This window comes from Notamacropus eugenii, chromosome 5, assembly GCF_028372415.1.
Source record: "Notamacropus eugenii isolate mMacEug1 chromosome 5, mMacEug1.pri_v2, whole genome shotgun sequence".
Classification (NCBI taxonomy): Eukaryota; Metazoa; Chordata; class Mammalia; order Diprotodontia; family Macropodidae; genus Notamacropus; species Notamacropus eugenii.
Genome location: NC_092876.1, coordinates 204,922,907 through 204,937,270, shown reverse-complemented (window position 1 = coordinate 204,937,270; position 14,364 = coordinate 204,922,907). Strand labels below are relative to the sequence as shown.

General features: G+C 32.5%; 1 protein-coding gene across 6 annotated transcripts in view; it reads right to left on the bottom strand.

Annotated features, from left to right (window-relative positions):
• The window catches only part of NBEA (neurobeachin), a 783,989-nt gene that overhangs the window by 407,370 nt on the left and 362,255 nt on the right, over positions 1-14,364 (bottom strand). For all 6 annotated transcript variants that reach the window (XM_072611897.1, XM_072611896.1, XM_072611899.1 and 3 more), the window contains one exon: positions 1,661-1,722. In XM_072611897.1, the coding sequence (XP_072467998.1) occupies positions 1,661-1,722 (62 nt within the window). The remainder of the gene's footprint in view (positions 1-1,660; positions 1,723-14,364) is intronic.

Genomic DNA, 14,364 nt, shown 5'->3' with positions numbered 1-14,364 from the left:
CCTGCTTCATTGAAACCTCTAAAAAAAAGAACACTGCAAAGGGAGCTTAAATTTCTCACTCTTCCTTTCAATCAATATCTGAGGCAAAGTTTCATCTCTAGGGCCCTTAATGGCAGGAATTCATGGAGCCAGCAAATGAGTAATGTTAAACCTATGATTAGATGATGAGGCCATCAAAGACACTACACTCTAATGCTACATTCCTCTATATTCTTCTCAACTGCAGGGAAACCCAAGGCTAAGGCTAAGGAAGAAGATATGCAATTGTTTTTCTGATAATCTTCAAAAGCCGTTTAAAAGATGTAGCACAACATGAAACTTAAGGCCTCTAAATGATGTCTTGGAATTTCTCTTGAACCTAGGACTTAATCATTAGGTAACACATTTTTCAAGTCCCATGCACGAGACAGTTTGAAGTTTGAACCCCATTGAGGATTCCTGCCTGTGATGCATTTTTCTTTAGCTTTTCCTGAACTAATATTCATTCTGGCTAACAGAAAAAAAACCCCAGCCCACCACACATATGAAAACTGGATCTAATCATTTCCTTATGGATATAGACTTGAAGAAATGAAATCTAAGGAATGGAACCCAAAAGGTAAGTTTAAAAAAGAATAACAATTCATATTTTATTTATTGGGGGTAATTATACAATTAGACTGGGGAATTTACCAGCAACAGTTTAGATGTATATTGCTTTTCAGAAAATAAAATTTAGGTCATATAATCTATTTCTAACACATATGTTTTCATTATTCTAATTACTATCTGAAATTTTAATGTCTACACGATATTATGTCATTGAAGAATTTACAAAAGAAGGTATCAGTTAAGGCCTAACTTTAGTTATGGCTGAAACCTATAATAAGCTGTTCTCCCCACCCTTCAAAAGAAAGTCCTGATAAGGTAACTGTCAACTGTAAAAAAGAAATGAGATGGCAAAAAATAATGATAATATCTAATAATTCCAATTCTACTTTAATTCTGGTTATTAACAAATATGAGAAATACTGACAATACTCTTAAAAAAGCAAAACTCACTTTTTTGTTTTTAACTGAAATCATACTAAAAGTCTATACATATTTTATATATAAACAGGAAAGATTAAAGTTTTATCAGACTATTCATTAGTGGAAATGCTTGCATAGTTTTTTTTTTAATATTGAGCGAATGCATTTTTTATACTTATCCCTAACTTAAGACATTTACAGTGAAGGTTAAGGTTTCCATCACTACTAAACTCTCCCTAGGACAAAATCAGGAATATAAAAAGTCAATATAAAAATTGTGGGGAAATAGATCTTTTTCAATTGTATATGAAAATGGAAGTATTTTATAAAAGTAGTTGCATATGAAAGATTCTATCACAAGTATAGATAAAATTATAAGCATATGAACATATAATGTTATTATAGTTATGCATACAGCACAGATTCTAAGGAGGTACTTTTTCAGCGATAGAATACATGCCAAAAGCTACGTCTCTCTCCTCCCTCTCCATCTCTCTCTGTATGTACACATATGCACACATACACATTTCCTCAGAATAAACACTATATTTCTAGCAAATAATGGAAAAAAATAAACAAGTTATCCCCATGAGCAGACATGAAAGAATTTAATGAAGTATCATGTAATTATTAAAGCAAAAAGGCTTACCTGGGAACAAAGCAACATCACGAGCTCAACCACAGAGGTGCTGGACTTCATACAAACAAGGCCTGCAACAATCAAATATTGAAAGGAAACAGCATGATTAGATTGTCCAAAGGTGTAATTTTTAGGTAGAGTTAAATTTTCCAGAAAGAAAATCTTGTCACATAGGAAACATAAAACTCAATTTATATCCTCACTTAAAAATAAGGAATTCAATAACTAATTGGCTAAATGTTTCAAAGCCTTCAATTAAAAAAATTCCATAGTATAATGAGGGAGAGGGGAAAAGTCATCTACATATCTCAAAATGGATAATTTTTTAAGACATTTCTAACATTTGAACTTTCCCATGATATGATTAAAAGTATACTAGCTACAAGAAAACTAATGTCATTTTAACAAAAATTAATTACAAGCCTATTTTCTGGACCAAAGATTTCTTTTCAGTTATTTTCAAAATGAGTATCAAAATCTTTCTTTCAAAAGACCTCACAAAACATAATTTCCATACTATGACATCATTAAAGCTTCTTATAAATTACAAATTTCAGATGAAACATTTTAAAAAATATTTAAGTAACATTTTATTTAATCCCTTATTCTTCTATCTTCTAATATAGGTTCTGAAGGAAAAAGCAATGTAATTTAATCCTATACCAGTAAGAAGCAGCTTCTTTATTCTGTTCTCATACAAGAAATTAACACAATTTACTTATAATGAATTTACTTTTCAAATCTAGAGGTAACTATTACACAAAATTTTATATATATATATATATGTGTGTGTATATATATATATATATATTTCTAAAAATTCATTGTAATTTGCAGTTTTGAAGATGCTGATAGGTTGTAATACATTTATAAGAGCTTATTAATATCAGAATTCTTAGAAAGGGTAACAATGATTTTTTTCTAATCTGAAAAGGGTTAATATTATTATTTGATGGCTTACATATTTAAAGTGATACTAGTTTTGATAAACTGATCATCTAAAGTAAACAAAAAAAATCCTACTGTAGAAGGAAAATCAAGTCATCAAAAAAGAGCTGACAGAAAAAGTGTCATGCACTAAATACAAATTTGGATCCCAAAGATTTGTGTCTAAGTATTTTTCAACAAATAGAGGTTAGAGTCAAATGTCTTTCATAGAAAACCTAGTACATTTATTGCAGGTAGCAGATAAATACACTTTTGCGCTCACTTTGCTAACATCCCTATCTTTACTGTCTAGGGAGACAGAACAAGCTATATTCTATCTTATCAAATCTTTCAACAGACAGTTAACTAATGAAATAAGAGGCAGATGTGTAAAGCTCATTTAAGGGAGACAATTGCCATAATGTTCAGCAAGCCTCATCCTCCTACATTAGAAGGTCCAAAAGATCAAAATGGCACATTTTATCAACTGCAGGTAACCAATCTATTTGGACATAACACAGGAAGACTAAATGAAAGCTCAGACTACAGCTACATTATTACAATTTACATGACCTCTAGAGTGTATTCAACTGGCAAAAGGATTACTGCATATTCTGATAAAAATAAGTACTTGCTTCCTCCTCAATATATTAATCAGTCAATAAAGATTTATTAAGCATCTACTATGCTTAAAGACTGTGCTATGTGCTGGGTATATAAAGAAAGCAAGACAGTGTCAGTTCTCAAGGAGCTTACAATCTAATGGAGGAAAACTACTTATAAAAAAAGCTCAAAAGGGTGGGAGAAGAGGAGGGAAAGAGAGAGGGTACCCATTGCAGGGAGAGTGGAAGATGATGCTGAGTGAGAAATGATGAGATGCCTGTAATGGGACCCCTCCTTAAGTAAAACATCTGGGAGGAGCTTTCTGATATCTGCTCTCCATCTTCTCCAATCACTGGGAGAGAGGGGTCCAAGTGGCATGGAGTACTGAGGAAGTGTGAGTTTCAAAGCTGATGTATAATCTGGTGGGAAGATGAGATTCAGGAGATAATGATGAAGTACAGGTAAGCAGTAAGATGGAAAATAAATGTAAATTTAATCAAAGGTAAAGAAAATATATAATTTTTAATAACTTACAATCCAATTTTTGTGAGGGAACTTGTGAAAATAATTTGCTACACACATACACCCACACCCTTTTTCTCCATTTTTCAAAAAGCTTAAGTATTTTAAAAAAACAAGGAAGTGGCTTTTCAAAGGAATGCTATGTTTTAAAAGGAACTGAAGCAAAAACAATAAATAATAGTAGCGGAAGTTATTATAGACAGATTGTGATTTCCATTCAAATAGCCTCACACATTAATTCTTCCTATCAAATCAGTTTTAAATGGAATATATTTAATACATTATCCTTCCAAAAAAACACAAGCTTTGGAGTTTATGGTGACAAAAAGAACAGTGACTCAGGTAATGGAGAGCAAAAAACAAACAAAATCTCTTTCACCTCTGAATACCTCTAAGATCCACCTCTTTCCAATAACATCCAGATTTAATCAAAGTTAATCTTATCTTAGTCTGACAAAGTCAAATAGGTGCTCAGTTGTTCACTTTATTTTGCCTCCATGGTGATTTATCACTTGCGAGGAAAGTACCTTGCAAACTCTGAAGTGCTATGCATTGGTGTTTAAAATCCCTTGGTTTCTCTACACTTTCACAAAACTGCTACCTGATTTTACCCTCCCCCGAGGTAGATGATTGACAGAAAAGTAGTTTAACCAGAAATATATATTTTAAAAACTGAGAATATTTTAAGAACTTCTCAAAAAAAGGTTAACTGCACCAGGTTGTCTAATTATATGAGTGCTGAGAACAAGCCTTATTGGGATCTTGGCTTGAATGTGTTACGCACAGTGGCTGGAAGAATTAGCTGATTCATCACTATTTGTAGAGTGGTCACAAATTCTTTACAATGGGAAGGATCAGAGATAGTTAGGAATAGAGCCATATGCACAGGATGTGAACACACACCAAAGTGGTTAAATTTTTTGAAGCAGTATCCAAGGAGGTGTTGGGGAAAAAATTACAAACTACATAAAGAACATATGGCTCAAAAGACTTCACATCCCAATGTTACAACAAGAGTCTTATTAGAGCTACTTAATACAAGAATGATCTGACGGAAAAGGAACAATTTGAAAAGTATGTGAATTCAGAACTCTAAAGAGATAAGGCAGAGATTACTTACCACATTTATCAGATATAATAAGTATCTAGGGTAGGTTTTCCCTTAAGCCAGGTTCAAGTTCAACATGTCTAAAATAGAACTTATTACCTTTCCCTTCAAATTCAACCCTATTGAAATCTTGTCTTTTTTCTGTTAAAGGCACTAAAATCCTTCAAGGCACTCAACTTTACAACCTTAATGTAATTCCTAATGTCTGAGTTAACCCACATATCCAATCAATTGCCAACTCTTGTAATTTTCTTCTCTACAGCATCTTTCCCCTCTGCCCCCTTCTTTCCCTTCAGAAAGGGACCACCACTGCTTAAACTTTCATCACCTCTCACCTGGACTATGGCAAAAAATTTATTCACCATGAGCAAGTTGGATTTATAACTGGAAAGTAGGGGTGGATGAATATTTGGAAAGAAATAACAGAACATATTAATAATAATCATATATTAATAAAAATCATCTATCAATAAATGCTGAAAAAGCCTTTTCTAAAGCTAAATACAGCAATAATTTATAAGTAAAAATTTTAAAAGTATTAAGTAATCAGAGGGCCTTTCCTTAATATAATAAACAATGGCATTATTTGTTAAAACGTAAAACAAAACAGCAGATGTCTTTACAAAAAGATGAGAGGCAAAGCAAGGATGTCCATTATCAGTTATTATGTAATATAGGCCTAGAAATTCTAGCTATAACAATAAGACAACCAGAGGAAACTGGAGGAATAGGTATAGTTGAAGAGGCAAAATTACCACTATTTGTGGATGATGGCTTTTAAAAAAAATTCTAGGGATATTGAAAAAAAATAGAAACAATAGTCTTAGAAAAGTAGCAGGACCTAAAATAAAATTAAAATCATCAGTCTTCTTTATATCACCAGCAAAACCCAGAATAAGAAGGAAACTGGGGTGTAGGTGGGGTGAGAGAAATCCCATTCAAACAATTACAAAATGCATAAAATACATTTATAATTATTCTAACAATAAAAACTCAGGACTTACAGAAATACAAGTGAAAACTACTCTTTGCAGAAAGAAAGAGAAATAATTGGAAAGATTTTCACTGACAATAGTAAAAACGATGATACTATAAAATTAACTTATAGTTAGTACCACATCAAAACTCCCAAAGGGTAATATTATAGAAATAGATCCAAAAAGTAACTAAATTCATCTGAAGAAAAAAAATCAGTCCCAAGGAGAAATAACAAAAAACAAAATAGCAGGAAGGAAATGGCTCTAGCATTACTGTACCTCAAAACTTTGTCTTAAAGCAGTAAATTCAAGAACTATTTGGTATTGAAGAAAAATAAAACTGATCAATGGAACAAATTAGGTAAACAAAATAGATAGAGGGTCAAACATGACAGCCTGATATCTGAAAAACTGAACTTAAGGTGTTATACCACAAAACGGTTCAAATGGATATCTGACCTCTGTATTGCATTGCAGCACTAAAAAGAAAGCTAGAGAATGGAAAGAAGTCTCTTTCACAACTAGGGCTGTGGGGAGAATTATTTACACAAGGGATAGAGGTTATCATTGAGAGGTAAAATGATTAATTCAGATTTCACAAAATCTGAAATCTAAAAGAAATTAACAGAACAAGAATAAAAGAAACTGTTGAATGGGGGGGAAATGTCTGATAAGGTCTGATATACAAGATGTATAAGAAATCAACATTAATATATAACAGGAACCAATTCTCAAAAGATAACTGGCCAAAGGACATGAAAAGGCAGTCTATGCCTTTGAGATAAACTATGAGGATGATGATGAAGATGATTCGGTTGAACAACTACTTAAGTAATGAATAGTCACAACAATTTGAGTTCAAATTCCACTTCTGGTACATACTGGCAGGCAGTATGATCCTAGAAAAAGTCATTTACTCTTAGCGTTCCAGGCACATCTCCAAGATAATAAATAGCTGCATATTTGCCTATCTGTATTAGTAGAAGGAGTTTCTACATCAGTAATTCCTGACAATAATGGAGCCACAGGTTTGGTCACAAATACAAATCCCACTTGTTAGGAATTTGTGCCATGACAAGCTCTGAGACAAAAGAAAAAAAGGCCATCATTTCTGCCATCAAGGTACTAATAAAGGTACTACATGTAAACATCTCTCTCAGGTACATCCCCTTCTCACACTAGCCTACTTCAGGCCTTCATTCTCTATTCTACTCAGTTATTACAATAGCCTCCTAATTAGGCCCCCTGTCTCACCGCCCTCCCTACTCCTGTTGAGATTCCACTCAGGTGCCAAAGTGATTTTTTCCTAAAGATATAGTTCTATGTCACTTCTCACCTCTGACTCAAACCCAGCAGTTTCCTATTACTTTTGGTACAAAATACAAAGTCCTCTGTTTGGGACTTAAAGCTCCTCACAATCTGGCCCTTTCTTATCTTTTCACTCTTATATTATTTCTCTCCATGCACATTATAATTCAACTATATCCCCAACACTGAATATGCTTTTTGACTGATTGTCACTGAATATTAAATCTGCTTTGGATGATTCAGTAATTGAGTTAATTAAATACAGTGAGTTGACTTCAGAATACACATAACATATTATAAAAAGAAAAAATATCAAGAATATAAAAAAAAGAGTTTTAAATGGCTTTTGTATTTGTGGAAACAAGCAAAAATCACTGATTTTTCTCTTTGTTTTTCACATTTTTCCTTCTGTACAGTGAACACAATAGGCTATTTCATAAACTTTGAAAGGCAGACTAGAGAAAATACCTTTCTTTCATTGCTAATAAATTAAAATAAATTATTATTTTTAATTGAATTAATTATTAAATAAATTTAAATGGCAATGAACATATATTTAGAGCATAATTTCATTTGTAAAATGACTAGACAGCTTACTTTATCTTAACAGGTTTTACAGAGCTAATAATTACTTTGAAAAACACTGCTATACTGTTTCTTTTTCACCACTTAAAAACTTCATTTTCTTTGAAATATCATAATTATTTTCTTTTTCTATTAGTATTACTTGATTTAGAATTGAAAGAGATTCATTTCAACTTTGCTACTTTGGTTATGCCTATGGCTTGTGCAGGCTAATAATAAATTCAAAAATCTAAAATGCAAGTTAAACCATTCAATTAAGTATGAATTTCTACTTCTGACCAAATAAGATAGGTTAAAAACACATTTAAAAATAATTATCATGAAATAATCATTATCCAAACTCTTAATTTATTGCTATTAACATCAACAGAATATGTTTAGGAGTTTTGTTATATGCTCTTCCCATTTCATCTGGACCTTATTAAGGTTTGGTTGCAGTTTCTTTCAATGATTTTACTTTGTTAACATACAACCTCACTGAAACTGGAATCAACTATAGTATTAATAAAAAGGAACTGAAATAATACTGAATTTCCTTTACCTGAAAGAAAACCAACTTCTAAAAATGTAACCTTATCAAAAGAAGCTAATTTTTTAAATGTTCAGGTTACAAATTCTAAATGAAAAGGAATTCAAAATATTAGAGAAAGTGAGACTTGCCTCTTTGCTTTATTCTTAGTCTACTCTCCCAAATCTCTAAAGCCATGGCATGTGCACAGTCTACGGCAAATGTGAATAACTAAAGAAGTTCTGTTGTTGATGAAAAAGCACCATGGGAAAGAAAAAGTGTTTTAAATATCAAAGTATGTTAAATGTGGATTAAGCTTCAAAAAGTTTTAGAAGTGAATACTATTTTTCAAATACTGAAAAAGATTTATAAAGAATCTAATGTTATTTTTCACTGCAAAATAAGAAAATTTGATATTATATTTTTTACTTCAATGGGAGTTCTCTACGACCCAGAAAAGCTAAAGCTAAAGCTGTAAGATGCAAATACTTAAGACTTTTAAAACAGGTTTGAATTCTGTCACAATTATCTGGAACTGGATCTACAAAAAAAATCAAACAACTATTTTGAATGAAGTTTTTTTTGTTTTTTCCCCTCTTTGAATTGACCAAACTGGTTACTTGATATTCTATCAACACAGTCTGGAAATTTTAACCTGTTAAAGAATATATATGCAAATTACTGAATAAAAATGTTTTTTTTCCACTGTAGAATTCCACTAAATCCTAAGTCCATTGGGAACTGATTATTAGAGTAATTCCTAAAATTACACTTTCCCCTATTTTTCTTACAAATATCAGAATGAAGTGGTACCTTGCTAAAAAAAAAAAATCCCTCAGAGAGAACTGACTGGAACCATCATGTCAACAGTAAAATTACTATGAAGGCTATCCAATGTTTTGGGACCCTCAGGTTCTTAAAGAGGGCTGAATTGTTAATTTTCAATCCTTGAGATTTTTCCCCAGTCAGCAGCTGATGTTAATTAAACTTTTTATTTTCTAAAAAAAAAAAAAAAAGTAAAGAATGAGGTACTATAAGTATAGCAAGAGAGAAAAGACAAAGGAAGACATAGGAAGCTAGAAAAAAGTTATAATTATTATTTACCTCAAAGGAGGATAGCTATAGACAAATATATTCACAGCAAAGAAAAGTCAGAAACAACTATTAAAATATTATTTCCATAATCATTTACCATAAGAACTGAAAAACAATAGCTATCTAGATTTATTTTATATAGAAACACATAGCCCTTTAACCCTACCTACCTCAACAAACCCTGATCATGACAAACTTAAGTTTTGCAATTAAGAAGGCAATAAAGTTTGTACTATATTTTACAAAGATTTTCAAGATAACTTTTTAAAAAAAGTAACAGTGCTCACAGATTTTATAAACCTTTTACAGTTCAAAAAGTGCACCTATGCATAAAGTTATATTCAGGATAATATGTACAATGATGACATGGAAGCTTTTCAAAGTTGAAATGTTAATGCACAATGTTAGAAAGGAAAACTCATTGCTAGCAATGTCTTTGAATAGCGTTTTATACAGAAACATTTGTATTTTTGAAAAAATCAAGATAGGTATAAAAACTTCGATTGTGTCTTTGTGTGTTCATGTGGGTATGACAATATAAAAACAAGGTTAATGAAGATAATAAGAAAAAGAAGACTAGGGAAAAATTCTTTAGAGAAATGGATTTCTCATATGTCAGAAATAGGTTCACTAATTGTTACTGAAATTCATGGAACTGATGAAGCCAGGTAAATATTCTTTACCTAACAGAGATGGAACGTAATGTTAAAGAAGAATATGGGGATGGTTATCATTCTTGATGTCAACATCAAAGTTGATTCCACAAAACATCCTAGTTTCATTACTAAATATAGCTTGGGATTGACTGTGGACCTTTATAATGGATTTTGGGTCTGTTGATTCCATATATTTATGGTTCAATCAAAATCTAGAACTATGAAATTCATTGAACTTCAAGCTCATGTTAGTATTGACCTTATGTGTGCTGTTCAAAATTTCATAAACACAGCTTTCTGAACAGGCATCAGTTAGTTTTATCACTTACTTAAAGGTCACTGTTGCTTTGATTAGTGTAATTATTTTTCTTTGTATTTCCTATGTATTTCTGTTACATCTTTCTTGTAGTGTCATGACAAAAATTCTAGGTGTGCATATATTATAGTTTTATACTTCAATGAATCTTATCAAAGTAGGCACTGCCCCCAGTACAGACTGAAATCCCTCCATGATTTTTGTCCTGTGAAACTTTTGTTTGTGTCCAGAGTTTTACATAAGATACTTTGTATTTTGTTTCTGATAATTATAATAAAAATAGTGAGATGTAATGGAGAGAAAAAAAGATGGGTTTGGAATCCAGAAGAGAATTCATATCATGCCTTGGTCATTCAAAACCTGGGAATCTCTTGGTAACTCACTTAACTACTCAGAGGCTTAAGGCAATTCTAAGACTATAAGTTATATTAGGTTTCCCTGAAGCATTTTGTTGACCTCATTCTCACCACCCTCATATTTCCAATTAATTGCCAAATCCTACTGTTTTTATCTCTACAACATGTCACATCTGTCCCCTTCTCTCCACTAGCATGTTTTATGCCCTCTTGCCTGAACTATCACAATAGTCTAATTGACCTATTTGCCTCAAATCTATCCTCTCTCCCTCCAATCCATCCTCCAGACCCATTCTACATTTCCATCATTATTTCTAGTCACCCTGGCAGTCTTGCCATTCTTGATATTTCTGGTCTCTGTGCCTTTGCTCAGGCTGCCCTCAGAACTGGAATGCTCTTATCTGCAGTCTTACCTTGTGTAACCCCAAACTACATCCCAGATTCAGATCAAATAGATTCCCTCAAGCCTTCCTCAAGAATCCCCCTCCCAAGCTTACCCTGTAATTTACTTTGCGTATGTTTTGTCTGTAACTCTAATCCATGAAGGCAGGGGCTTACTTTCCCTTTTGTCTTACTACTTTATATGTTACATTCATGCTGTCTTCCCCATTTGAATGTAACCTCTTTGAGTGCAAGGACTGATTTCACTTTTTGATTTATATCCTGAGGGTTTAACAAAGTGCTCGGTAAATAGTAAACACTCAATAAATGCTGGTTATTGATTGAAGACTTAAATCATAAGACCACAGCACTGCACTAGAGAATAGCAACTATTAAAACATTTTCATACACAAGAATTCATACATTCCCTTTCTATTTCTGAGTTCTCAATCGATAACTCCCCCCAATCAATTATAACTCTATTTTCTTAATAAAAGCATAAGTAAGTTACATCTAATAATTAGCTCCTTTATCCAAACGTATATTTGCTATTATTGCTCAGTCATTTTTCAGCCGTATGTGACTCTTCATGATCCCTTTTGGGGTTCTCATGGCAAAGATACTAGAATGGTTTGCCATTTCTTTCTCCAGCTCATTTTATAAATGAAGAATGGAGGCAAACAAGGCTAAGTGACTTGGTGAGGGTCACACAGTATAATAAGTGTCTGAGGTCAGATTTGAATTTGGGAAGATGAATCTATCCACTGTACCAGCTAGCTTCTCAAATGTATATTTAAACGCTTTCAAATAACTCATACCAATATATTTATTAAAAGTAAATGAGAAGTAGAATGACTCAGGTGAAAGGTCACTGGATTTGGAGTCAGAGGACATGTGTTTGAATCCCTACTCATCTATTTAGTCCCTTTATCTCTCTGTGCCTTGGTGGCCTTGCAAGTTAAGTGTTCGACTAGAGTCGAGACAGATGCTGAGGTCCTTTCCAGCTCTAGATCTATGAGTCTATGTTTCTCCCTTTATAGAAATCATATAGTCTTTCCACATAGTTCATGTTTGCTTAGGAATAGAATGACTAATTATAACCAGACTCCAGCACCTTGCAAATATTTAATGAGACACTGTGCTGTGTTCCTCTCTGGCTTTCATTTGAATGAGGATCACAATGGAAAGACACCAGTCCTCAACAGCTATTTGAATTTACAGATTATACCTTCTGGCTACTTGAAATGTGTTCCTTTACAACTCTTGATTGGATGTCAACTAATCCTTAAGATTTACCTCATCCAATAAGATTCCATCTATCCATTTGAAATTTATTGTAGTATAGGTCTGTGAGAATGTGAGCTATCTGAGGACAGGGATTTTTTTCCTGTCTTGGTATCCCTAGTTTAGTTTAACATTTTGGTTAAGAAAACCAGGGCATTTATCATCATTTTACTATTTCAATTACCACCAAGTCAATTTCATGGGATATAGAGGGAGTAAGACTCTCTTCCCATCTACATTCTCTCCCTCTGGATTACTGAATTCAACTATACTATGATCACAATTATGTATTGCTTTTCCTCAATTATTTCTTGTAATAACTCCTATCCACTACGGGGCCAAATGCAATAAACTGAATCTATTATCAGCAGGTCATAAATTATAGGCAGTACTCTATTTACAACTAGAAAATGCTTTCCCATTAAGAAAGTCACCCATTATTCACAAATTTAATTTTCAAAATATGCACATCACAGAGAAAGGCAGGCAGAGAAACAATGCGGAAAAAAAATCACTGAATGACATCATTTATAATCTTTAGGAAATGTCTGCTGGACTTACTTTTCTCTCTTATATCAATAACAACTGAAAGAAAGTTATTTTCCCCTGTGACATATATGGCCAATCAGGATCCATCTTAAGATTCCAAAAAGTAATTTTATATTAGCCTTAAGCATGGAATTCCTAAGTACTTACTTTATTATATATTATTTTGTATAAGGCTTCTTATACTCTGAAGTTTTCCTATGAAAATGTAATTCATTGACAATGAATGAACGTTATTCATTACAATGTTGTAACATCCAATTTATATGCCAAAATTTGTTGAACATTTCCCCATAATTAAACATATATTGTTTCTAGCTTTATTTTTAATACAAATGATGATACAAGGAACATTTTTGTGCATAGAGATCTTTTCTTGCTGCCAATACTCTTTTTAGGATATAGTCTCAGAAATGAATCTCTAAAAGGTCACAAATAAGTAACAGGTCTTGCATAATTACAAATTGATTTTCTCAAGAGTGTAACCAAATCATAGCTCTACCAAGATTAAATTAATATAGCTGTCTTCCCACATCCTATCCAAAAATGAATTTTATATTGTTTTGTAATTTTTATTAGCATGACTTGGAAGTGATAAGTCAGGGTTATTTAATGTTTAATTAAAATAATGCATTATTCTGGTTTTTAGTCTTTTTGAACATTTTTCATGTTATCAATAATCAGTATTTTTCCTTTTAAAAAGTTTGCTTTAATCCTTTGAAAATGTGTGTACTGGAGAAGACCTCTTCCTAAATCTTATGAATTTGTTGAATCGCTTATTCATTTGGAATTTTTGTGGCATAATCCTGTAGAAACACAAGCTCTTTGAGGACTTTTGTTTTTGTCTTTGTATTCCTAGTATTTAACATGAAAGGTGTTTAACAGATGCTTGTTTAATTGAATATAAGACATAAGATCTAAATCTAGATGTGGGAAAGCCTTGGATTGAAGTCCTAACTCTTACATACTAGCTTATTTACCCTGTGACAACCTTTGTGTGCCCCAAACAAGTATCTGTAGGTTGTAATTGTTGTTGAGTCATTTCAGTCATATGTGCCTCTTTGTGACTCTATTTGTGGCTTTCTTGGCAAAGAAACTTGCCATTTCCTTCTCTACTTTATTTTCAAGGAACTAAAGCAAACAGGGTTAAGTGACTTGCCCAGAATTACATAACTAGTCAGTGTCTAAGGCCAGATTTGAACTAATGATGATGGGTCTTCCTGACACCCTGCCCAGCACTCTACCCACTGCAACAGCAAGCTGACTCTTAGGAACAATATCAAGGCAAAAATGCCAGAGAACTGGTCTCAGTCAAGCCCAACCCAGAATAATATACTTGTTTTATCTCCGGTTTTGTTGAGAAAATGTCCGCTGTTTTTGTTACAAATCACAATAGCTCTTCATTTTAGATTTCATTAAAAAATCATATTGAGAAAAGCTCATGTTATTTCTATGATTTTGTTTATAACACTGGTACTGCATTTTCTGTAAGGCCTTTTATAACTACTCATGTAATTTTGATTTTTATTTTGTATTGCACT